Source organism: Balaenoptera physalus (assembly GCF_965194825.1).
Source record: "Balaenoptera physalus genome assembly, chromosome: 10".
In the NCBI taxonomy this organism is placed as follows: domain Eukaryota; kingdom Metazoa; phylum Chordata; class Mammalia; order Artiodactyla; family Balaenopteridae; genus Balaenoptera; species Balaenoptera physalus.
In genome coordinates this window covers 67,196,613-67,224,552 of record NC_138889.1, presented here as the reverse complement: position 1 = coordinate 67,224,552, position 27,940 = coordinate 67,196,613, and the positions used below count along the sequence as shown (strand labels likewise).

The 27,940-nt window shown below is 35.0% G+C and overlaps 1 protein-coding gene across 2 annotated transcripts in view; it reads right to left on the bottom strand.

Moving 5' to 3' along the window:
- Positions 1–27,940, bottom strand: part of IPO7 (importin 7) — a 46,989-nt gene that overhangs the window by 12,408 nt on the left and 6,641 nt on the right. For both annotated transcript variants that reach the window (XM_082478110.1, XM_082478109.1), the window contains exons 2-16: positions 21,701–21,782; positions 18,521–18,674; positions 17,028–17,186; positions 13,433–13,589; positions 11,780–11,869; positions 9,469–9,563; positions 9,264–9,348; positions 6,901–7,035; positions 6,158–6,257; positions 5,320–5,396; positions 4,813–4,929; positions 2,295–2,384; positions 1,719–1,884; positions 1,365–1,525; positions 140–268 (exon numbers count right to left, since the gene is read on the bottom strand). In XM_082478110.1, the coding sequence (XP_082334236.1) occupies positions 140–268; positions 1,365–1,525; positions 1,719–1,884; positions 2,295–2,384; positions 4,813–4,929; positions 5,320–5,396; positions 6,158–6,257; positions 6,901–7,035; positions 9,264–9,348; positions 9,469–9,563; positions 11,780–11,869; positions 13,433–13,589; positions 17,028–17,186; positions 18,521–18,674; positions 21,701–21,782 (1,797 nt within the window). The remainder of the gene's footprint in view (positions 1–139; positions 269–1,364; positions 1,526–1,718; positions 1,885–2,294; positions 2,385–4,812; positions 4,930–5,319; positions 5,397–6,157; positions 6,258–6,900; positions 7,036–9,263; positions 9,349–9,468; positions 9,564–11,779; positions 11,870–13,432; positions 13,590–17,027; positions 17,187–18,520; positions 18,675–21,700; positions 21,783–27,940) is intronic.

Sequence of the window (27,940 nt, the reverse complement as noted above, 5' to 3'; positions counted from 1 at the left end):
TAAAAGATAGCAAAATCAAGGTATGTGAGAAGATGACCAGAGAATAGATAAGTCAGAGCCTTCCAAAAAGCATAGAACAGTTGATGAAGAATGGCTTGAAATGCCCTAAAACCTTTACAACACTGGATCATTTTCTTACTTCTTTATGATCTTCAACTACACTAAGAAGTGTGTCGATGGTATTCAGGATTCCCATAGCAGTAACTGCTTTGTCATCACTTCCTTCTTCATCTGGCCCAGTCTGGATTACTTGATTAAATGTCATTGCCTACATTCAAGAGAATGTAATTAAGGTTTGCCATTAAAGCAGTATAAACACGTTTTTGTCTAAAACTTTTAATTTTTAAAATGTTCTCACTGGGACAGCACAACCGATCAGCATTTCCAAATCAATTAATATTATTTAAGAGCTTGGGCTCTATAATCAATGGTACTGCTCTGCCACTTACTAGGTCACCTTAAACAGATTACTTGACCTCTTTTTCCTGACATCTCCGTAGATACTGTGAGGCAAGGCATAGAAAGTGCTTAATATTATGAATATTTTTATTTAAATTACTGGCTAACATTTGACAATGCTCAAATACTAGTCATCAAATAATGGTCATCAAGGTTTTTGTTGCCATTGAATTCAATCATTTTGAAAAATTCTGAGCAAAGTTATTAGTTATGAGGAGTCATAATAATCAGCTTTTTATAATGTAATATACTTTTAATGAACACTACTATATTTATCCAAATGTCTTTACCCACTTCAAAATCAGCTGTTAAAAATATCCACAGCAAATACCAAGAGTTAGATTCTTCAAACCTCAGTATTTAGCAAGAATATAAACTGCACCAAGTAAACCACTGTATAGAGAATATGAATGGATAATTGTTGGGTACATGTCCATATTTTCTATTACCCTTAAATAATTTACATCGTTAATTCTCAGAAGTTCAGGGCTATGTACAATAGACAAAGGTCAACTATGAAATAACTATTTACACAAATTTCACTTTAAAAATCTACTTATAACTATTATCTCTATCTTTCAGTTGGTCCAAAGCATTCCAGGAAACCACACAAACAAGGTAGTCATGATGCAATGTGAGTACAAGTAAACAGCTCTGCATTGTAGAGGCATACAGCTCAGGTGTGAATCCCAGACCCACCCCTTCTAATTTGGGCAAATTACTTAACCTTTTTATACCTCACATTTTCTCTCAGTATAGGAATATTCCTCACATAGGATTGTGTGAGAATTAAATGAGTTAAAATATATATCAAGGGCTTAGAATGGTGCCTGACATACAGAAGCTCTGTGAAAATATTTACTGTAATCTAAGTAATGCATAAATGACTGGTTCAAATAACATACCAAATGTTGTGTCATTTCTACTGCAATAGGAGTAACTTCTTCACTATACTCGCAGATCATTTTCTGAATTACATTGGTAAGATCATCATTTTCTGTTTCTCTTATAATATGAAGAAGAGCCTGCATGACAGGTCTGATGAATGGTGTGATGTATTCTTTAGCTGTAAGAGAAAGAGAAAAAAACTTTTGGCCAAAACAGCTAAAACTCCTTAAAACCTGGCACAACATATACCAAAGAGTAAACAAGAAATCGTTTCAAATAAAAAGGAAGACAATGTATCAAGTTTCTAGAATTATGCCTTGTACAATTATGTGTAAGCACATTGCACTATTTTTGAGATATAAATCCTTTACCTTTCTCTTGATTGCTGATCAGCACTTGAAGTGCAATGGCAGCTTCCACTTTAACAGGCATTTCCCTATCATCAATCAGACATCTTCGTGTCAGCTCTAGGGCTGTTTGCAGGTTCTGGTCACTTTTGAACTTCACTTCACAAAAATAGTGAAGGACCCAGCAAGCCTTTTTTAAAAAAAATGCAGTGAGTTACTATAAGTATCTTACATTAAATTCCACCATGTGACAATATCTCTAGTGTCAAAGTTCTATGTGTGGGAATTTGGAGGCTGGCCAGTGGTAGATATGTCCAAAGACACAACACTCGACCAGTACTATGATCCCAACTTACTCTTTGGCTACATGATGTTTGTGTGGATAGCAAGATCTGAATGCAAAACACAGACAGACACTGCTATCAGACACAGATGAAAACTATGCACACATTATGAGCAGCCATTTAAAGACTTACACGAAAGTCTAGATTAAAACATGGCTTTAAAGTGAACATTTAAAAGTTTCCATACAAAAGTCCACATAAGCAGTTATTCATTACTAGACATAAATGCATAAATCAATACAGCTTTAAAACATACCCTCGCTCTCATGTAGCCTAGTTCACTGCTGAAGAGAGGGAATACATGATTCTGCAACATATATTCCATCTGATCTTTGTAGATCTTTTTCTGTAAAAATAAAGTTCCAAATACAATCATCTCAAATGCCAAATAGATACACAAGTTTTAAAAATGACTACTGATGTTAATATAAAACTATTATAGTGAAAGAACCTCTCTGGAAAGGTTCTAAATGAACAATACAACATAGATTGAGAAATATCCTGCTCTCAGGGTAATAATCTGGATATCTAAAGATACTCCTGTGAATCTTAAAATAGGATATTTTCTAAACGGTAACAAGTTTTTAAGAAGAGTTCCTTGAATTGCATATTAAATCAACATTAAAAACTGACAACACTTAAAAAAACGAAAGTGACTAATGAGACATGATAACTAAATGCAACGTGGGATTCTGGACTGGATCAGGGACCAAACAAAAAAGGACATTAGTGGGAAATCTTATAAAATGTGAAAGGGGTCTGTAGATTAGTTAAAAGTATCATATCAATATTAATTTCCTGGTTTTGAGAATTGCGGCATGGCTATCTAATATGTTAACATTAGAAGAAGTTGGGTGAAGAGTAATGGGAACTATTTTTGCAAATTTTCTCTAAGTATAAAATTTAAAAATATAAAGTTAAAACAAAAACCTGAATGTGCGAAGAGAACACACTCAAGACTCCCAGACACAACAAATAACCACGTAATTTACCCTTTATAAATTAAGAGAAGAATGGGTGGACAGATATAGAAAAGCTGAAAGATACACAAAATATACCAACAAATTAATGGTGATGAATTCAGTGGAGGATCATATGCAGCAAGGTTTCTGGGAGTAGGATGACCTGTGTCTAAATATTTACTTACACCTTGAAATAGTTATCATTTATTAACTTTAAAGTGAAAACAAATTTCAGACCTTATGAAGTCAGATGAAATGTGTACAATTAAGGTGAGGTTTCTAAACATACATCTAATCCAGTCAGTCATTCTTTACCAGAAAATGTGTGCCACAAAAGCATGATGTTCCTAGGCTGTGAAGGGATATATTCATGTTTACAAATTTCCTTAAAGATCAATTTTCTGAGAAGAAAAAAACACTACTTTACAATTGTCTTGCAACATGAAAAGAAGATAACTCATATGCAAAAAGAATTACCTTCAGCACAAGCAACAGCAAAAAAGTATAGAGGACATTATTTCAAAATCAAATTAAATGTGTACTTCAAAGGACGTTATCAAGAAAGTGAAAAGATAATCCACAGAATGGCAGAAAATACTTGCAAATCACAAACAGTTGATCTTTGAATAACGAGGGGGTTGGGGTGCTGACCCTCTGCGCAGTTGAAAATCTGCATTACATTTGCAATTTGACCTGCATATCTGTGATTCCGCATCTGCAGATTCAACCAACTGCATATCATGTAGTTCTGTAGCATTTATTGTTGGAAAAAAATCCACGTGTTAAGTGGACCCAAAAACAGTTCAAACCTGTGTTGTTGAAAGGTCAACTGTATATGAAAAGTTTCTAGTATTTAGAATATATAAAGAACTCTAACAATTCAACAATAAAAAGACAAATAACCCAATACAAAAATTGACAAAAAGTTTGAATAGAAATTTCTCCAAAGAAGATATACAGTGGACAATAAGCACATAAAAAGATTCTCAACATCATTAGCTATTAGGGAAATGTAAACCACAATGAGAGTACCATTTGACACCAACTGGGATGGCTGTAATTTAAAAAGACAGATAATAAGAAGTGTTGGTGAGGACATAGAAGCTGGAACGTCACACAGTGCTAATGAATATATAAAATGGTACAGCCACTTTGGAAAACAGTCTAGCAGTTTCTCAAAATATGACCAGCAATTAGACTCCTAGGTATGTGTTACCCAAGAGAAATGAAAATGTATGTCCACAAAAAAATGTGTACAGAAATGTTCATAGCTCCATTGTTAATAATAACCAAAAAGTAGAAACAAATGTCCACTTACTGATGAATGGATAAATAAAACGCAGCGTATCAATACAATGGAATATTATCTGGCAATAAAAAAAGAATGAAGACTGACACATACTGTAACATGGATGAACTCTGAAAATATGCTAAGTCAAAGAAGCCACTCAGAAAGGACCACATGTTTTATCATTCCATTTATATGAAGTGCCCAGAATACGCAAATCCAGAGGAGACAAAAAATAGATTAGGGCTAGGGCTGGGAGATTTGGGAGAAAATGGGGAGTGACTGATAAAAGGGTTTCTTTTGGGGATGATGAAAACGCTTTGGAATTAAGAGTTGACGGTTGCACAGCTCCTTGAATATAAGAAAAACCACTGAACTGTACACTTTAAATGGGCAAACCATATGGTATGTGAATTGTACCTCAATTCTGTTTTATCTCAACTGCTGTCATTAAAACAAACTAATTGTGCTTGCGCGCACGCGCGCGCGCGCGCGCGCACACACACACACACACACAGAAATACCTTCAGAAGTATTTCAGCTAAAGAGCCAATCATATGCAGGGCTCCATCTTTTTTTCGAGGATCAGCATTTGGTTCTGTAAGAATCTGGTAGCAAAATCCCATAGTCTTTTGTAGTACCTAGATTAAAAGAGAAAAGTAATGCTTTATTGGATATCCGAACAACCCTTTTAAAACATTGACGACAAAATGACCTATATGGCTACCATTAAAAACTAAATGTTCGGGATTAGCAGATACATACTATTAAATACAGAATGAATAAACAACAAGGTCCTACTGTATAGCACAGGGAAATCTATTCAATATCCTGTGATAACTTATAGTGGAAAAGAATATGAAAAAGAATGTATGTATATGTGTAACTGAATCACTATGCTGTACAGCAGAAATTACCATTGTAAATCAACTACACTTCAATAAAATAAATTAAAAAAAAAAAACCCAAGTGTATATCTGAACATATTTTAAGTATTAAAGCAAAAGTTATCCACATATTAAATAACCTACCTCTTTCCTCTTACTACAAGCTGTAAACAAAAGTGTCTGGGCAGCAGTGGTAGGAGAGATGAAATCCTCAAACACATCTATAGAATAAATTTAAAATTAATACAGAAAATAGTAATTTCAATTTTTTCAACAAACATTTTCAAGTAATTTACAAATGATGCTCTGTAACAACAACAAAAAAGGACCTTAAATTTTTGCTAAATCTTCACAGCAGACGAGCATGAAAACAAACCCAGATCCCCATATAACTTTGCAAAAGCCTAATTCCTTGTCTTTCCTGTACAAATTAAATCTTAATTCATCAACTTCTCCCAATGATTATTTTCTTTCATACAAAACCCCACTACTGAATTTTCACAATGGGGTCACAAAAGTACAAACTACTGAAAGTACATAAGATCTTAGTACGAAGAAGGACTAATACTCAACATTAGCCAAATTACAATTCTTTAGTCCCATGCAGAGACTCCAGCTTCCAGTATGCGTCGTCTCCATTTCCACACACATGATGACTGACATGGAATCCAAAAGTATAGTTTAGACACTTAGTGTTTAAGGTGTAACCTTGAATTTCTAACAGTTTTGGCATGTGCCAGAAGCATATTCAATAATCATAACTACTAACACTACTGTATTTGTGTCTGCTAAAAATGAAGATTATCATTCTCAAATGCCAAAACTAATGAATAGCTTCCTGAAAGTCTAAACAATGAATAAATTGCATTAAAACAACAGAAGATTTTTCAGTTCCTAAGATGAGGCCTTAATATTCAAGGTTTACTATATACAAATTTAACTACCGACATACTTTGCTTCTAAAAAAGCGAAAATTCCTTACCAAACTTCATGCGTATATATTCATAGGGGTCTTCTTGCCAAAGTTCCTCATCAGCATCTGTATAGCACATCAATGGAAAAATAACATCTTGGATAATGCCCTGTAATTTAAAAGTTAAGATAAGTTGGTCTTCAAATTTAAACTTTCAAATTTCCGTTAAGTGCTAAAACAAAAGTAACTCTCCAGTTTGTGTTTTAAAGCTTAACATCAAATTTCAGTAAAGCATTTAATGCATTTTCAGATTGACTATCAATGTACATATTCTTACCCTCTGTGCGATGAATCATTATAAGACATGTGTACATAGGTAGCAATTAAGTATTCCGAGAAAATGCAATGTGAAATTTTAGTCCATCAAACCCTACACTTCTAAATAAAGCAAATAAATTACATTGGAAATAGTACATAAGCAAATTAGCCTCAAAAGTAATTTGGTGAAATAGTCCTTTGCTTATTCCAAATTACACGATGTTAACTAATCATGTTAAACTAATCATGATCCAACAGTAAGAACTTAAAGGCAAATTTTAAGATAAGTTTCAGATTAAAAAATAATCTGAATATCCACAATATACCTTTTATAAAGTTTGTCACGATGTTGCATCATTTTCCTAATGTACAATTACCAGAACTAGACTAAGTAACACAGGTCAACAAAAAAATGCACTTTTTCAACCTTTTTGGTAATTAATGTTATTTCTATTATATTTTCTAGAAAAACAGTTCAGATAGAAAATTATTACTTGTATATGAGGCTTCAGATTCTTCCAGGTGAGAGCATGAGAAACTCCTTGATTAATATAATTTAATGTCTGTTGTAAAACTCGAGGAGCCATATATTGCTTCTCCTTGTACTGATATAACACTTTCAATAAAACCTTTGAAAAAAAAAATTTGATCAAAAAACAAAGTTTAAATAGAAAGTTTAACCACTTACAAGCTAGCAAAAACATCTGACACTTCTTACCCAGGTCACTGTCATAAAATAACCACCATATTCTTTTAAAAAGAAAGTAATTTTTTAAATTATATATTGGAGAACCATATTTATTCCCAAAGTATTTAAAATAAACAAAGTGAAGTAACACTGTGTGTCAAAGGACTAGTTTCTGATTAAGTATAAAAAGAAGAGAAAACCATATGCTACTTGTGGAACATACCACAATATTCTGAGACAGCACTATATTGTTAAAATCAGCTTCTAGGCAAATCTTACCCAAACCATTCACCCACTTATTTAATGTCTTCCAAGAGTTCTAATGTAGCTTCATACTTGAGAATAGCAGTTGTCAAAATATGGTCCACAGACCTCTCAGAGGGTCTGACAGGTCAAAACTATTTTCATAATAATGCTAAAACATTATTTGCCCTTTTTACTGTGTTGGCATTTGCATCGATGGTACAAAAGCAGTGATGGTAAAACTTCAGGTTCCTAACATGAATCAAACGAGTGGCACTAAAGTGTACTAGCAGTCATCATATTCTTTACAGCCACATAATCGCAGAATAAACTTTCCTTAGGAATGTCCTTAGTGAACCAGAAATATAAATATTAATAAATGGGAAGTATACATATAGCACTTCTGCTACATACCAAAGTACGATGGTTGGAAGAAAAGCTGAAATAGTAGTTTTTCCCACCAAATATTATCATAAGCATGAAAGAAAAACTGATAGACAAATTATGATGATTTAGACTTGTGTGTATGGCAGATTTTTTTTCTCAAAAATGAACAAAATGAGCCTCTCACTTCAAGGAAACTGATAATATGTTACTGGTGTTAAAATTTGAGCTTTCAAGCAAAACTAGAATTCTCAAAATCTTACACCCACCACTTAGATCCACATGACAGCTTTCCAATATTTAAAGACAGTTATGAGATCAGTGGTGATATTAATGACTGTAATTTTTTAAAACTACATAAGGAAATCTATAAACATTTAGAAAATCGGCATAGACTCAGTAAGTCAACATTTTCCAATGACCAGGGCAGGATGTCACAAAATCACATATGGATAAAAGACCCATTCAAAGTGCAATGGATGTTAATGTAACAAGATGAAATGTTTATTGTTACAGTTTCAAACTCTAAATTACAATTAACCTTTAAGAAAATACCATTGCCAAATGTTGTTGTGATATCAAAAATTTCCCCAATTATATGAAAAGTATATTAAAAGTCTTTCCTTTTCCAACTTCTTATCTTTGAGACCAAATTATCTTTATTTACTTCCATTAAAACAAATTGAAACAGAATGAATACGGAGGTAGATGGGTATACAGCTGCCTTTTATTAAGGCAGACATTAAAGATATTAGTAAAAATGTGTAACAATGCCATTTCCTCCTGCTAAAAAATTTTCATTTTGGAAAACAATTATTTTTAACAAAAACATGTATTCTGGGCTTCCCTGATGGCGCAGTGGTTAAGAATCTGCCTGCCAATGCAGGAGACATGGGTTCGAGCCCTGGTCCGGGAAGATCCCACATGCCGCGGAGCAACTAAGCCCGTGCGCCACAACTACTGAGCCTGCGCTCTAGAGCCCATGAGCCACAACTACTGAGCCCGCGTGCCACAACTACTGAAGCCTGCGCGCCTAGGGTGCGTGCTCCGCAACAAAAGAAGCCACCGCAATGAGAAGCCTGTGCACCACAACGAAGAGTAGCCCCCGCTCGCCACAACTAGAGAAAGCCCACGTGCAGCGAGGAAGACCCGACGCAGCCAATACATACATACATACATACATACATACATATATACATAAATAAATAAAATTTATAAAAAAACAAAACAAAACATGTATTCTGTTAATATGTAATAGGTTTGGTTATTTTAAAATAAATTAATACCATTAAATTTAGTTTCAATTTTTAATACAGTAAATATCACAAGGTATAACCCACATAAATGGAAGGTTGTCGATGTTATCAATAATTTAAGAGTGTAAGGAGGTTCTGAGACCATAACATTTGAGAACTACTACAGTGTTCAAAATGTTAAAGTCTGCTACATGCAATCTTTGAATGCCAAAGAAACTAGAAATAAGCAAGACAAATTAACATTATAGTGTCATGTTTCTACTTGGAAAAATTATCTTAGACTTACTTGTTGGACACCAACAGCAAATGCCTTCAGAAATACTTCAGCAAATTCATTATACTCCTTGGAAACATTGCCAGGGCTTCCATATCTAAAAGAACATTCAAATGCCCATCATGTCTTCATAATGCTTTATGTCAGCACTTATAAAAAAAAAAACAAATTCTTGGAAAAAATAAACTCAAATTATCATATATTGAGAAATGTGTACCTTTCAAAAAGCCTTGCTAAGATATGTAAAGCCCACTTCTTACATTTCCACCATGGTAACTCAGGTCTATCATCTTCTTCAACTTGAAGTGTTTCCTTTAAAGAGACATTTATTTAATGATAGACAATACAATCTAAAAGGAATAGTGTGAGTTCAGAACAGACTCACAAAAACATGAATTCTCCTCCAATGATGGCCTTTCATAATAAAAGGCTAGAACAGGAAAAGTATTAACCCTTATTTAAATATAAGAGGCACTTCACTTCACTACTTAGCTACAAAGGACATGCTTTCTCTAAGTCTTATAAAAGTTTAAACTCAAACATTTTAGTCAAGATCCAAATAATATAAATCAAGGTCATGGCAAGTAGCTTAATTAAAACTAGTATAGTTCAAATCTAAAGGGCATGAGAAACTTCATTTTAGAAATCTAGTTTCAAAAATATTAGTATACATACATAAATATATATGTATGAGAATGTTCATTTACAAAACCATTTGTAACAGAGAAAAACTGCCAAGAACTAAACATTCATTAACAAGGGGATGTTTAATTATGCAACATCCATTAAAAGAATGAATTGGTTCATTATATATTGACCTAAGATATCCATGACATATTTTTAAGTTAAGACAGAGAAATGAGACTGTGGAACTACCAAAACTCCCATACACTGCCAGTGAGAGCAGTGGTAAAACCACTTTGGAAGTTATTTATAAAGTCAGACATATACATTCATAGCAGCCTTATTTGTAATCTTAAAATCTTAAAACCACCCAGATGTCCATCAACTTGTAAATAAATAAACTGTAGTACATCCATACAATGGGGTACTACTTGTCAATAAGAAAGAACAAACTACCATAGCACAACATGAATATATCATAATATTAAGCAAAAGAAGGTAGATACAAAAAATTACCTTTTTATTAGATTTTAGAACAGGTAAAGTTAATCTATGGTGCTAGAAATGAGAATGGTGATGGTAGGTATGACCAGACCCAGCCACCAGCCAACATTCTAGGTGATGGTTACTCGGGTGAATATGACTCTCATAACTCACTGAACTGCTTACTTATATGTGCATGTTTATGATTACAAATTATACCAAAAAAGGTGCAGAATGTAAGTATGAAAACTCTTAAAGCTGTATTTTACACCTATTAAATGTGTACAGAAAATAACACATCAAACTAGTTTCCCATGGAATGCAAGAAATGTCCTATTTATTTCTTCTGCATTTTTTTTAAAATAAAAATTTGAGCAATAAACTATAAAACAGGAGGCTGGTCTCACTTATCTCACTAATAAAATTATGTTGGATAAATTACACAACCCTTCCATGTCTCTGTTTAAAATAAATTCAGAAGGAATTATTTTGAGGATTAAATAAGCAAGGTATATAAAAGTACTTAAAACACACTAGGGATTCAGGAATTGTAAATTTCCTACCTCTCTAGAAAACTAGATAATAAAGAAAAATTGCGGTTATTTTAAAAATTGTTATTATATGTGAAAAAAATAACATAGTTGGACAATTCTGTATGTACTACTGCAAACCGCTGAATTGTACACTTTAAAATAGTAAATTTTACGGTATTTGAGTTATAGCTCTATGAAGTTGTTATTTAAAAAGCAAGTAATATAACTAACTACAAAGTTTGACCAACTTGTAAATCAAGTTCTACCCCTGTTCATGCATGTCTGACAAATTATTAGGCTAAAATCCAGCTATGGGTTCTTTGTTCCTTTTTGAGATATAACTGATATTGAACATTGTTATTAGTTTAAGGTATAAACATAATGATTTGACATATGTATATACTATGAAATGACTACCACAGTTTAAGTTTCAGAAGACGGTGAAAAGGTACAAACTTCCCGTTGCAAGATAAGTAAGTCCTGGGGATGTAATGTAAACATGGTGTCTATAGTTAAAAATACTATATTGTTTATCTGAAGGTTGCTAAGAGAATAGATCTTAAAAGTTCTCACTACAAGAAAAAAAATTTCTAACTATGTCAGGTGACATATGTTATGAACTCAATTAAAAACTGAAGAAACAGAATTAGGATGGAATAAACAAAGATATAATACAAGCACTTAGTAATATACAAAATAACCCTTTACAATTTTTCACTTATTATATTCACATATGTAAACAAATGAAATGGTGTCTCTTTATCTAGAAAAATCTGCATCACAAATAATATAAATTCACAAAGAATGTTTTAGGAAATATCAGTTAAAATTCTCAAAAGGTAACTAAATACTTAAGCTTAGTGATATAAGAAATACACAGAGACTCACATTAGGTACATCCCTGTTCACAACAGTCTTTAAAATTTCTATCCATTCTGTCAGGTTCTGTTGGTTTATCAGCTCCAGTGGTAGTGTATACTAAATTAAAATCAAGAATCAATATTTTAAAATCCTTACAAAAGAAAATCCAACTTCCTTTTACTCTTCACAAAACCTACAAAAAGTACTTCATTCAATCCACATTTCCTCTTTCAGTACATAGGCAAATTTCTCACCTGGCTGATTTGGTTAGTTATGTACAATGGTGAACTGTGGCAGTGATAGTGGGCATCCTTGTCATATTCCCAAATTACTGGGAATGTATCTGATTTTCACCATGAGGTATATTTATTGTGATTTCTAGTGAACATTTTTTATCAAGGTAAGGAAATTTCTATTCCAGGATTCTTAAGTATTTTTGTTTTGTTTTGTTTTGTTTAAAGCAGAAATGGTTATTAAATTTTATCAAATACTTTATCTGGCATCCTTAAAGATTGTTTACAGGTCTCTCTTTTCATGTAATATAAAAGTTAATCACAAAAACTGGTTTTTTACTCTTGATCCATTCCTGTGTTCCTGGGATAAATCACACCACTTAATAGGCTCACAACGTCAATATCCTATTTAGGATTTTAGGACCTCTATTTTCACAAATGAGACAGTACTATATTTTGATTTCAAGGTATGCTAGTCTCAAAAAATTAGTTGGGTCCTATGCCCTAGAATAATCTATAAAAAGAACTTATTTTTATAATCTAGAAGTTGTGATCCTACCAGTTAAAGGGAAAAACAATTAAAAAACAGTATATTGTCTATCCAAATCACTTTTTAAAAAATTATATAAGAAGAAGCCATTAGAAAGATATTAGATTATCTTTAAAGATCTAGCAAGGGCATGAAAAATCCAACCAAACAATGGAGTGAGTCAGTTATAATAATCTTAGTGGAAATAGTCACAGGTCTATTTAAATGAGAATTAAACAAAAATAAGTAATGGCATGAATTGAACCAAAGGTCCTGGTAGATGAGATGAATCTTTCTTTGGCTATGTGGCACAAAAAGAGCCAGAATTTTAATCCTAATCAAAAACTCTGTTTCATAAGTAATTACAGTCCACTGAGACTACAGACACAACCATTTCTTTAGTGGGATCTCTTATCCCAGGAAGATTTAGAACAATATACAAAGATAATAAGGCCCATTACAGTGTGCCAGTCAAGCCCACAGTATTAGTATTTTTGTGTCAAGCTTAGGAATAGGTTTTGCAATTACTGGGACAATCTATGTATATTTGGCATAACAGAGCACACGTTAGATGTAAACTCTACTCCAGTAACTGATTTTCAGACTTGTGAATTCTTAAGGTGAAAGACATAAGAAAATTTTACTAATTTTGTAAATAGTATTAGATGGTTTAAGAGAACTTAAGATTGCCCACTTATAATTTAACATTTATTAGAGCTATTTGTGTATTTGGGAAAGTATGCTTGGTTAGACTTTAATGTATTTGTAATTTTGGCAATTTATATTTGACTAGCAATTTATCCACTTAATGTAGATTTTCAAGTGAAATTATTTTTCAGATGCTGAAATTCTTTATCACTGTTCAAGGTGGCAAATGATAGACTGACTTTACGTATAAAAACTACAATATAAAATTACCTGAACAAGAGCATAGAAGATCTTGAAAATCTGTTTCTGGATGAGGACAGATTGATCAGACTGATCAGAAAGAAGCTGGATAAAACGGTCCTTTAGAACTGGCAGGAAATGTTGCATTGCTGCTACCAATGGACTCCGTTCCTCTGGTTTCTTATACCTTTGGGTAGGAATACAAACTAATTCTGTGAGAATTTATTCACAATTTTATATATATATATAGATAGATAGGTAGGTAGATAAGGATATATATCTATATATATATCTATTATATATATACTTATATCTCATATACATATGAGATATAAATTTAAACTACTTGTCTGTTCATACAAATATAAGCAAATAATTTCTAAGCAATTTTATATTCCTAGAAAGAAGAAAAATCTACTATGGAATCAAACCACAGGCAAAAAGCAACTTGGAAAAAACCTCAAATAATAGTGTCTAAAATTTACTGAGCATTTATTATGAGGTAAATAATCTTCAAGGCCCCATTAGCATTCTCACTTCCATAGTTGAGGAAACTGAGGCACAGAGAAGTTAAGTATCTTTCCCAGTATAGACATCTAGGTATGAACCTCGGCAGATTCAGGATCTGCCCTTTAACCACCTCACTATGCTATCTGTAACTGTGAATACTGATATAACTGAGGACCTACAATGATTTGGCTTTTAAACATTAGCAGCTGATCAATATAAAATTGATTACATATAACCATCCTGAAGTAATTTACATACAAAGAGCATTAAGGCAGAAGTGGCATCTATAAAGCAGAAAATATTCTATTTCTAAAAGCACTATAAACCAGAAGTTCTTTGGTAAACTTTTGGCAACAAAACCTAACCTCAACAGGCTATTTATGATCTCTATTTACCCCATTTGGAGTGAATATTCACATATTTTATGTCAGATATAATATGTTTGATCCCTGGGTACTGGTACATAGGAGTGTACTATGTGAACCTTGTTACCTTTCTAAAATCTGAAAAATCCTGAATTCTGAATCACATTTTGCTCCAAGGATCTGAGTAAAAGAATAGCTAATTGAGACATTCCCCCATAGAGATTCCTTAGCATTTTAACACTATTGTTAAAAAGTCTGTTGGCTTTTTTTTTTTAATTTTTAAATAATTGATTTTCCCTACCAGACTCCAGTTTTATCTACCAGTAGCCTTTCTGAAGGGAGGAAATGTATCTAAGAATTGAATATCTTAGCACAGTTTTAAAAGGTAGACACTCTTAAAAGACTGGATTGTTTTTTCCTACTGGGAGAAATGAGAAGCAAAGTAAATTGCCAAGAATAAAAAACACCAAGAGAAATGTTCACGCTAATAATGACTGAGATTATTAAACAATTAACTGACAGACTTCTAAATATTATTTAATGTGCTGAGAAATTACACTTAGCATACATTTTAAAAGGTTACCTGTACATTTCTTTGAGTCAGTAAAATAACAATTTACAAAAGGAAGCCACTTGCACTCTCCAATCTGATTAGACAAACTATATTAATTACTGACAATATTATCTTTTAACAATAAAGGTGAGGACTATATTATATTGTGCACCTCTCTCCATTATCCAACCCAGGTGATCACCCACATTAAGAGGGTTTGAATACCCATTCCATGTTAGATCTTCTTCTCTCCTACCTCCTTCTCTACACTGAGTAGTGGACTGGAAGTTGGGTGGTACCATATCCAAACCAATGGGTATGAAAGTAATTTACGCAAGGAAACAAATACTATTCCATACGACCTGAAAGTTCCTGAAAGCGTGAAAATGTGACACTAATAAAAGCCTAGGGAGCGATCAAGATGGTGGAGGAGTAGGACGTGGAGCTCACCTCCTCCCACCAATAAAAGTCTACAACCACAAGGCTACAGTGTGTCAAACTGGTGAACCATACTCACAGGAATCCTCAAATACTAGCCCATCACTGTTCTGTTAAAAAAAAGTCAATGGTTCATCATGTAAAAGACCACATGCAAATTCCCCATCATGGCATTCAAAACCCTCTTTTAACACGGTCCCAATTTACCAATTCAAAATGATCCCCCTCTACCACCAAAAAAAAAAGAAGACAAAATGATCCCCAATTTCTCAACAGAAGTTATCCATACCATTTAGTGGTCTCCTCACTACCCACTAAAGACAGTGTCACATTTCCACCTCTGTACCTTTCTTTCTTTGCTCATACTATTCCATGTGGTGGGAGATGCATTCCTCTTCAAATGTTCCTTCTATGCTCCTTCACCTGACAAGCATTTCCTGAGGATCTATGCTCCTGAAGGCCATCACAACTTCCAATTTCTCCATGAATTTTCTTAGAACTGCTTCAGTCCACACAGATCCCTCGTGAACACCCTGTGCTCCACAATCGAACACTAGCTGAAAATGAACTGAAATTCCAACACTGTAGCAGCCTATGTCTCTCATTTTAAAAATCCCTGTCATACTCTCTCCTGCTAAGATTAAGGACAGGAGAGACGAACCTCCTCAATGACAATGACAGCTTATTACTGTTATTCTCTCTCAGTTTAGTCACTCACTTACCAGAACTACAACTGGCACTCTGACAGAGGTTGGAGCAACAGCTGGAACATTCCTTAGCAGGAAGATGGGTAGCTGGTGGGAACACAAGAAAACACCAGTACCAATGCTGTAAATGGTTTATTTCTCTCCTGCTCAGAACAAAAGCAGCAGTTCATCAGCTACTTTGAGTTGGGACCCAAAAAGGGTATTGGAGGCTAACTACAAGTCCCAGAATTAGAGGGCTCACAATGGCATCTGTGTAGCTGTTAGGACTGGAAATAAAGCCACCATCATGGTGTGTGTTCCTCCCTCATAATTTGCTAATATCAAAACTTTCAAGTGCCTACCAATTTCATTACTTTCACCACACACTTAAGAGAAAATCTCTGCAACATTTGGCTTACTACTTTTAGTGCTATACCTCAACTTCCAAGGTTAGATTTTTTTCTGATCCTTAAGCCCAGGTCTAAAATGATCCCTAAATCTTTCTTACTGATACTAATTACTTACATGAACTATAATTTGCTCAAGTATGCCAACACTGAAGCAGATGACTATGAATCCCTCAAACAAAATGATTAAAAATGATCATATGAAATTCCAACATATTCTTCTTAAAAAATTAGAGGTAGGTTCTTGAAACTTCGCAAGAACCCAAATTAAGATAAAAATTCACAGAAAGGCAGGATAAAGAGCTCTAATGATCAATGTACTTTGACCCCCTTCACATCTTAAAAACTTATCTTTAGGCCTTTTATCAGCACAAATTGAGGAGCCTATATTGAGAAGTTAGGGATGACTTGGGTTTTGAACAGGGAAACAGATCATGATTAAGAAAAAAGGGCACAAGGAGTTTCAAAGTTGAATCAACAGAAGAGATTGCAGAATTAAAACAAGAATGCTATTTCAAAAAGAAGACACAATTCAAATCAACATGTAATTCACTAACTTTAGTATGTATACCAAATGAAATTTCAAGATGTTCAAACCAATTAGCTTAAATTTCCCAAGCTTTTTCTACTTCTCAAAACTCTACAGGAATTGAGAGAGATACTTACTCATAATTTTTCACAAGCTGATAGAGGCAAAGAAGAATTCCTAGCCAACATGCACTGTTATCAGACTGAAGGTAAAAGCCAATTTTGTCCACAATGGCAGTCCAACGACTTGGATAATCATGTTTGATGATATGGTGAATGCATGTAGTAAGCTGTACCCTAAAAGTCAAAAATAAACAATAAGAAGGAAGAAATGCTACCTCAAGTTTTGTTAACTCATACAAAGAAAAAGGCTGTTTAGACAAAAATAAATAAGTCACTAAGCAAAAACTGTTACTACTGACTTAAAAGAAACCCAACAAATGTTACAAATGCAAGTGATTTTATTTTTATTTTTCATCCCCATCATCAACTGACAGGTTTCATTTAGAACATCAACTATTCTCATTAAAAATTCTACAAAATCAAGGGTTAGGACAGGAATAAAGACGCAGACGTAGAGAATGGACTTGAGGACACATGGAGAGGGAAGGGTAACCTGGGACAAAGTGAGAGAGTGGCATGGACTTACATATACTACCAAATGTAAAACAGATAGCTAGTGGGAAGCAGCCGCATAGCACAGGGAGATCAGCTTGGTGCTTTGTGACCACCTAGAGGGGTGGGATAGAGAGGGTGGGAGGGAGACGCAAGAGGGAGGAGATATGGGGATACATGTATACATATAGCTGATTGACTTTGTCATAAAGTAGAAACTAACACACCACTGTAAAGCAATTATACTCCAATAAAGATGTTAAAAAAAAAATTCTACAAAATCATACACAACGAGCTTTCAAATATCAAAAGACTATACAATATAAAGTATATGACAGTATTCTATAACTTTCTATACCCCCTTTCATCTGATCATAGTATGTTTCACAAGTTTTACATGAAGTTTAAAGTTTTGGTTTTTAATAAATATAAAATTAAACTGTAGTAAGAAAATAAAACAAAAAAGAATTCTCCTGGGCTTCCCTGGTGGCGCAGTGGTTGAGAATCCGCCTGCCAATGCAGGGGACACGAGTTCAAGCCCTGGTCTGGGAAGATCCCACATGCCGCGGAGCAACTGGGCCCGTGAGCCACAACTACTGAGCCTGAGCGTCTGGAGCCTCTGCTCCACAACGAGAGGCTCCGATAGTGAGAGGCCCGCGCATCGCGATGAAGAGTGGCCCCCACTTGCCGCAACTGGAGAAAGCCCTCGCACAGAAACGAAGACCCAACACAGCCAAAAATAAAAATAATAAATAAATTAAAAAAAAAAAAAAAAAAAAAACCAAAAACATAAAATCTGGAAAAAAGTTGAACACCTATATACCCACTGCAGACTTTACAATTTAGTATTAAAAAAAAAAAAAAAAAAAGAATTCTCCTGTAACAGCATTTGTTAAGTGTTGTGCCACAAAAAATGACAGATTTTTATGTTCTGAAAAGATCCCCTCTTCTGCACCCCTCCAAAGCCCACAAATTATATACCTGCAACAAAGGTTAAGTTTAAAACATATACATACCTGATGAGCTCAGGAGAGTGGATAATGGCTTCTACAATATTTTCTCGAATACAATGTCGATCTTCTTCTGGAATAGTATAAGGGGATATATCCCCTGGTGCCGTTTCCCGATCAGGCCAATACTGTGTTATCATATTTTTCAAATAGATAACACCTAAAATATAGATCAATTTGACAAAAGAATGTGAAAGCACTGTAAATATCCCTGTGTCTACACCTCAATTTATTTCTGTCAGACCAAACATTGCTAGGAAAGCTAACCTTTTAAAATCAAAATACTATGCTCCATAATTTTAAAAGTTGATAAAACACAAGTTTAATGCTCAGCTACAGTAATCACCCACAAAGTTATTATTAAACATACAGTCTAAGAGAATTCTGCAAACTACAAACAAAATTGTTTTTACAACACATTTATACACAACACTTTTCACCCGTTTTCTGTAGGAAAGCTGTTTTACCAAATCCGCTTTCTAAATGAAGCCTCTAAAAACAAAACCACATACATATACCAATAGTTTCCATAATTACTAACCCTGTTATACAGACTGAATGTTTGTGGCCCCCAAAATTCATACAGAAGCCCTAATCCCCAATGTGATGAGGGGATGAGGGCTTTAGTAGGGTGATCAGCTAATGAGGGCTCTGCCCTCACGAATGGGATTAATGCCCTTATAAGAGACCTTAGAGAGCTTCTTCCTCTTCTACCATGCGAGGGCCTATGAACCAGAAAGTAGGTCCTCAGAGACCAAATCTGCAAGTGCCTTAATTCTGGACTTCTCAGCCTCCAGAACTGTGATAAATAAATTTGTTGTTTATAAGCCATCCAGTCTATGGTATTCTGTTAGGGCAGCTCAAAGTGACTAACACACACAAAAGTTGTTATTTTTAATCATAGAAAAATTACAGTATATAAAGATTCTCAGTCAATAAATTTAAGTATTTCAATCATACACCACAATCACACCAATTCAAATTCGTGTTATTTTATGGGAGAATTTGCTCTGTTCAAAAATTACAGATTACTACCTTCTGTCACTTATCATACTGCCACCTTGCACATTGCTAGTTCCTTCTGTCAGTTATCATACTGCTAGCCTGCACATTGCTAGTTAACTCTAACTGAACTAGCTTGGTAATAATGCTTTTTATCCAGACCCCTCCACCCAAATGAGAGAGAAAGAGAATCCTCAAACACAAATGTACAGAATGTATAGGAAAGGGAAATTATTCAAAATTAATTTCTAAATTCTGCAAAACACTGATTCTTCTCTGATTAGTAATTAACACTTACCTGGAGTCTTGTACCTATTCCAACAAGGATAACTGATACAACTATGATTTTTATACTCTACTTTGGTTTATCTTGGAAATTAAAATAATACCCCATCTTACAGCATTTCAAAAAAGATTACAACTACATATTAAAATATCCTTCAACAAAAGCTTTAAGATAAACTACATCTACAGTCAAGAACACTGACTCAGCATGTGGGACTGACATATTTCAGATTAATACTATTTTATTCTTTAGTTCCAAAACAGAACAAAGATAAAAATTAAGACTTGATATAGCCCCTGTGTCTTCCAGATATAACCTCTGAGTATTTCTTTCCATCATAATGCACAAAGGAAGTGAATATATATACTTATTTGTACACTTTTGATTCAGTATTTTAAAAAGAGTTTGCTTGAACAAAACACATAAACAAGTGAGAAATGCACTGAAAGAACCTCGTGATTCACAGTCTACTCCATCCAGAATGCTTGAGTTCTACTACAAAGACAGAATGAATGCATCTTTCAAAGTCTAGCAGATGAAACCATCATATACCATGTACTACAAAATATCATTCAATTATTACAAGGATGTAATAAATTTTAAAGTAATTATTATATTTTGAAAATTAGAACCAATTTCATAGTTTGGTTGCTTCTGGTTTTGTACATACTAATAAACAACTTTCTAGTAGAATTTAATTTTGCTAATACACATAATCAAGTTTCTAATGTGTTTAAGGTCCCTCCTAAATGCCAAATGCTTTCAACATCTTAGTAAAATTTTGAGATTTAAAGGCAAAGATTCTTATCTAAAAATATAAATGGGAAAATGTTAACTTCATTAGTAAAAAAGAACTGACAGTTAAAATAAACAAAGCGACCTTTTCCTATTTAACTAGAAAATTTTTTTAAAGATTTACTGCTGACCAGGGTCCAGCAAAATTACTGTATTTTATAGGCACAAAAAATGTCCCATTTTTGTGCTACTTATATATCAATTTAAAAAAATCATAAACAACTTACATTCATTCATTCATTTACTGAGTACCTGCAGTGTGTCAGGCAATACCTTAGGCACTGGGAATACAATTGATAATCAAACAGACCTGAGATTAAATTCCAACAACTGAGAAATGGTTCACTGCATATGGCACATTATTGTAAATTATTTAGCCATTAAAACATAAATTTTAAGATTAACACTATGTAGAGAAAAGGGATATGCTTACTATACATTAAATAAAGTAAGCAAAAAAAATTTTTTTAACAAAACTGGTGTAGGGAGAAAGAACAGAAAGAAATAACCTCAGAATATAACTGGTTTTTCTAGAATAGTAAGGTTATTGGCACTTTATATTTCCTATAAGAAATACATCTGCAAATAAATTAAACAACAAGCATTAAAGATGTGAATTCCATTATTTTGCAGACTAACAGATGATATCAGGAGCAGTATGCCACATTTTCATAGACTCTGATACTGAGGGAATTACTCAATATTTTGTTGAAACTGGAACTAAGAAACAGTATCTTTTAAATGGTTAAAATAAAATAGTAAAAGCAAACAGCTGGAGGTTTGTATCTTAGAATCATCCATCATGGAAGAAAACAGGGAATATGGAGACTCTTTCAATAAATCCCATCAATTTCTCCTTCCAGCTTCTTTTTTTTTTTTTTTTCCAGCTTCTTTTTTAATTCAGTGAAATATCACATTCCTTTAAACTCTGCCACCAGATATCAAGGCACTTGTGGCAGTTTATAGTAAACACATCGGAGCAAACCAATTTTCCGTGAAGAAGATCACTGAAGGGCTTTCCCAAGATACTTCTGCTATTCAACTATGAACCTTTGAAATGATATTATTTACATACATCCAAGAAAATAATTCAGGAAACTTGCCTGCCTGTCTCACAGGTAAATCCAGTTGTTCCGACATAGTAATCTGAAGCAGTGTTGAAACAAAATTCAGAGACTTGTGTGCCTACAAATAAAAAAATACATTTTAAATTTCTGCAAATAAATATTCTCAGTACTCTATTTCACTGCTTGGCTGGCATAAAAGGCTCTCCTCCACAAGTTGATTCCAGCCTTATTTCCTAACACTCACGTATAAGGAACTCAAAAAATTCAGTAACCTAACTCCTAAAACTTTTGTATGTTTGCATTTGCCTGTTTACCATTGCACTTCTAACCTACACTGGTGGCAGCAGCTCAAAAACAGTGTCTTATGTGATACCTATTTCCTCAATTCAGTAATAATTTCTCCAGAGACATTCTATTAAGTGGCTAAACAAAAATTAAATGAGTAAACATTAATAGCCTGAGGGGAGGTTTCCAAGGTGCTAATAACATTTCTTTTTTAAAAAAATTTATTTATTTATTTATTTTATTTATTATTATTATTTTTTGGCTGCGTTGGATCTTTGTTGCTACACACGGGCTTTCTCTAGTTGTGGCAAGCGGGGGCTACTCTGCGTTGCGGTGCGTGGGCTTCTCATTGCGGTGGCTTCTCTTGTTGCGGAGCACGGGCTCTAGAGCACAGGCTCAGTAGTTGTGGCGCACAGGCTTAGTTGCTCCAAGGCATCTGGGATCTTCCCGGACCAGGGCTCGAACTCATCACGTCCCATGTTGACAGGTGGATTCTTTTTTTTTTTTTTTTTTTTAAACATAATAAAGGCAGTTACTTATATAGCTCATATCATGTGCTAGACATGGTTGCTGTGGTTTATGTATGTTAGGTTTTTTTTTGTTTTTTTTTAATTAATTAATTTATTTATTTTTGGCTGTGTTAGGTCTTCGTTTCTGTGCGAGGGCTTTCTCTAGTTGCGGCGAGCGGGGGCCACTCTTCATCGCGGTGCGCGGGCCTCTCACTATCGCGGCCTCTCTTGTTGCGGAGCACAGGCTCCAGACGCGCAGGCTCAGCAGTTGCGGCTCACTTGCCCAGTTGCTCCGCGGCATGTGGGATCCTCCCAGACCAGGGCTCGAACCCGTGTCCCCTGCATTGGCAGGCAGACTCCCAACCACTGCGCCACCAGGGAAGCCCGGCAGGTGGATTCTTAACCACTGCGCCGCCAGGGAAGCCCAACGTTTTATTTCTTAATACGGCTGTTTTATAAAAGTGTATCCAGGGGCTTCCCTGGTGGCACAGTGGTTGAGAATCTGCCTGCCAATGCAGGGGACACGGGTTCGAGCCCTGGTCCGGGAAGATCCCACATGCCACGGAGCAACTGGGCCCGTGAGCCACAACTACTGAGCCTGCGCATCTGGAGCGTGTGCTCCGCAACAAGAGAGGCCACGATGGTGAGAGGCCTGCGCACCGCGATGAAGAGTGGCCCCCGCTCGCCGAAACTGGAGAAAGCCCTGGCACAGAAACGAAGACCCAACATAGCAACCAATCAATCAATCAATCAATAAATCTTTAAAAAAAAAAAAAAAAAAGTGTATCCAGTTTGTGAAAATTAATCAACTGTATCCTCACGATCAGTTTTCTGTATGCACATTTCAATAGGAAATTTAAATGAAGAGCTTTGAACATACAATAAAAGTAGGATACAAACTATACGATAATTTCGCAAATATATTTACATGAATATACAATGCAACATATACAGAAAACAAGGAAACACACCAAAAATGCTAATAAGTTGTATCTGGGATGGTAAGATTATAGAGGAACTATTCTATACGTTATTTTCTATTATCCAAATTTAATGCTATGATCCTGGGTTACTTTCATTAACAGTACAAAAGTTACTTAAAAATTCCTAAATTTGTCATATTTGCTTTTGATTTATTAATAAAAAACTGAAATCTCTTCTTGTATGTGTTCTCATTCCCTCTCTCCCAATATAACCACTTCCTATAATGTTATCTCCTCCTTCCAGCCCCAGTTTTAGTATTTTTCTGCACATGTTCACATGGACACTAGTGATTTTTATTTTAGTTTGTTCCTTACAGATTTTTTTTTTCATATCTTTATTGGAGTATAAATGCTTTACAATGTTGTATTAGTTTCTGTTGTCCAACAAAGTGAATCAGCTATATGTATACATATATCTCCATATCCCCTCCTCCCTCTTAAGCCTGCCTCCCACCCTCCCTATCCCATCCCTCTAGGTCATCACAAAGCATCGAGTTGATCTCCCTGTGCTACTCAGCAGCTTCCCACTAGCCATCCATTTTACATTTGGTAGTGTATATATGTCAATGCTACTCTCTCATGCATTCTACAAACACATTCTTAGAAACAGAAAAATTTCCCTTTGGATATAAAAAAATGTCTTTCACATTAGACCCAGAGTGATACTTTGCTCATTCAGTCACTCCAAAAATTATTTACTTAGGTGTTCTTGGTGCAAAACACTATGCTAGGAGCTGAAAATACAAGGTTGAACAAGACAATGAGTCTCCATGACCTCATGGAAACGTAACAGTGAAGGAAAACAAGACAATCAAACAGGTAACTGCCATAAAGTATAATGGAAGAAACAGAAAACACTATGGAAGAATCAAAAGTAGAACCTCCTAACCCAGAAGTAATGCTTAAATTTAAGACCTGGACAGGAGCAGTTAGATGAAGGGGAGGAATTTACCTTTTCCAGTACTCCAAATAAATCTGAACACAGTTAACCATTATCACTTTCTTGAAAAACCCTTCCACCTACATAGTTCATACACCACTCTTTCTGGTACCTTCTCAGGCTCCTTTGCTTGTTTCTCATTCTATGTACAAATGCTAGAAAGTGGTGCAAGAACTCAGTCACAGGCCATCTTTTCTGCTCCCTAGCTGATTTCATCCAACTCCTGTCTTTAAATACTATCTATAAATCAAATATGTCATTTCCAGTCCAGGACACTCTAACAGACCTATTTAACATCCCTACCTTCACTGTCTCACAGGATTCTCAGACTTAGTATGTTCAAATCATTTTTTTCCCTAAAAGCTGTGACTCTACTTCCTTGTACCACCTCTCCCAACCCTTGTCATCCCTATCCTCACAGTTATTCATGTCTGAAAACTGAATGACATCTTTAATACTTGCCTCTTTTTTACCCCAATACAATATATCAGGCCCTATCAATTCTATATACAAAATGCTTGTATAATTATTATATCCACTTTCTCCATTCCCATTAACACCAACATAGTCCAAGTGACTATCATGTCTCTTAATGTAACCATCTGCCCTCCCAACCATTCTCTATTTAGCAGCCAATAATCTTTAAAATTGTAAACTAATCCCCTTTAACCAAACCTTTTAACAATTTTCTACTCTGTCTCCTAAAGCCTAAAAGGCCCTGTGTTATCTTGCTCCTGCCTATATCTTCAGCCTCATTTAAAGAAACCTTCTCGGGGCTTCCCTGGTGGCGCAGTGGTTAAGAATCCGCCTGCCAATGCAGGGGACACGGGTTCGAGCCCTGGTCTGGGAAGATCCCACATGCCGCGGAGCAACTGGGCCCGTGAGCCACAACTACTGAGCCTGCGCGTCTAGAGCCTGTGCTCCGCAACAGGAGAGGCCGCGATAGTGAGAGGCCCGCGCACCGCGATGAAGAGTGGCCCCCGCTCGCCGCAACTAGAGAAAGCCCTCGCACAGAAACGAAGACCTAACACAGCCAAAAATAATAAATAAATAAATTAATTAATTAATTAAAAAAAAAAAAAACAATCCGCCTGCCAATGCAGGGGACATGGGTTCGAGCTCGGGTCCAGGAAGATCCCACATGCCACGGAGCAACTAAGCCCATGCGCCACAACTACTGAGCCTGCACCCTAGAGCCCGCAAGACACAACTACTGAAGCCCGCATGCCTAGAGCCTGTGCTCCACAACAAGAGAAGCCACCACAATGAGAAGCCCTTGCACAGCAACGAAGACCCAATGCAGCCATAAATAAATAAATAATAAAGAAACCTTTTCACTCCCCACTGCCCCACCTTAGCAGCCTTCTTTAGGTCCTTTCAACAATACACATTACCCCATTGCAGAGTCTTTGTACATGCTGTGACTTTCTACCTACAACACTTCTCTCCAGTGCGCCACCAGAGTTAAACGGTCCACAGCTTCACATTCTTTGGGTCTCAGTTTAAACATTTCCTTAGAAAAGCATTTCCTCACTGATCACACTAGGGCTAAGCAGGGCTCCCTATTACTCTCATAAGCTCCAAGGTTTTTTTACTTCATAATACTTATTACATATTTGTAATTATTATATTTGTAGCTGGTTTTATGTCTGCCTCTCCTATTAAACTTTAAGCTCCACTGAGAGTAAGGACTTTACTGTATACCCTGTTCCTCATATGTTTGACATTCAAAATACTCAACAAATTTATTGAAAGAATAACAATGAATCAACAAAAAGACGCTTCAGAAGCAGTTCTGATCACCCAGGGGCTGTGCAGAGTGAAAAAACGTATTTATATTTTTAGACCGATGAGCCCACAAAGACCACTACTATGGCACTTTTTAGGCCATTAATATTACAGTAGATATCTTGTCTCCTGCATCAAATTGTGAACTCCTGGAATGAACTGCTAGAATCAGACAGTTACAAACATAAGTGATGTCACTTCCTACATTTTTAATTCTTGAGCAAGTTTGATTCAGCAAATCTAACTCTTAATTACCAAGTTAGTATAACAAAATCTACTTCACAGGATAACTCTAAGGAATAAACATGGAAAGTATTTTGGCAAATATCAAGACATAACAAATGGGGAGTTCCCTGGTGGCCTAGTGGTTAGGATTCCGGGCTTTCACTACCATGGCCCAAGTTCAATCCCTGGTCGGGGAACTGAGATCCCACAAGCCGCGCAGTGTGGAAACACACACACACACACACACACACACACACACACACACACACACACACAGAATTAGTACAAGTGGACAAAACAATCCTACCACAAAACAATATATGCAATACACCAAAGCACTGGTCAAGATGGGAAAAAAAATGGAACACAGTGCTGGTAGATGTATAAAACGGTACAACCATTTTGGAAAACTGGCAGTATCTAACATGCACCTATCTTACAACCTAGCAATTTCCCCCTTATATATCCAAGAGAAATAAGTGCTTATGTTCACAATAATACCTGTCCATTAACAAGTGAATGTATAAACAAACTGTGGTACAATTCATACAATGAAATACTATACAATAAATTTAAAAAATAAAACCAACCTACGGAATCAAGCAATAATACAGATCTCAAAAATATGTTGAGAAAGAAGCCAGACTATATCACATACTCTGTGATTCTATTAATGTGAAGTTTAACGACAGGCAAATCCAAGCTATAGTTAATAGAAGTCAGAATAATGGTAACCTGAAGACAAGTCTTAAGAGAAAATTCTAGGCCAATGGAAATGTTTTATCTATCTATCTTATCTATCTACCTACCTACCTATCTATCTATCTTAATCTAGATGGTGGTACCTAGGTAAAAGCTGACTGAGCTGTACATATTTTTGAGCTTTGTGGTATATGTAAATTATCCCTCAATTAAAAGAAAAAGCCAACAATACTACTTTTACTTGAACATTCACAGCATTATTCATAAAAAAGTGGAAACAACCCAGATGCCCACCAACTGATGAATGGATAAGCAAAATGTGGCATATCCATACATTCATGTAACGTTATTCAGTAATAAAAAGAATGAAGTACTGACACATGGTACAACATGTATCAACCTTAAAAACATTATGCTGTGTGAAAGAAGCTAGTCACAAAAGACTACAGATGGTATGATTTCATATATATCAAATGTCCAGAATAGGCAAATCTATGAGCAAAAAGTAGCCTAGGACTGGAGGTGTAGGGTGGAATTAGGAGTAACCGCTTAATGGTATGGGGTTTCTTTTAGGGGTGATAAAAATGCCCTAAAGTTTGTGGTGATGGATGCATAACTGTGAATACACTAAAAATCACTGAACTGGATACTAAAGTGGCTAAAATCAATAAATTTATTTTAAAAAATCAACAAAACTAAACATTGAAAACAAGCACTTAGTTTATTACCCTATTATTTTAGGTCACTTTGAATGCCTTCAAAAACAAACCAGCATAAATCCAAAAAGTACAACTGACCAAAAAAAAAAAAAAAAAAAAAAAAGTTACTTTCAGACAACAGAGCT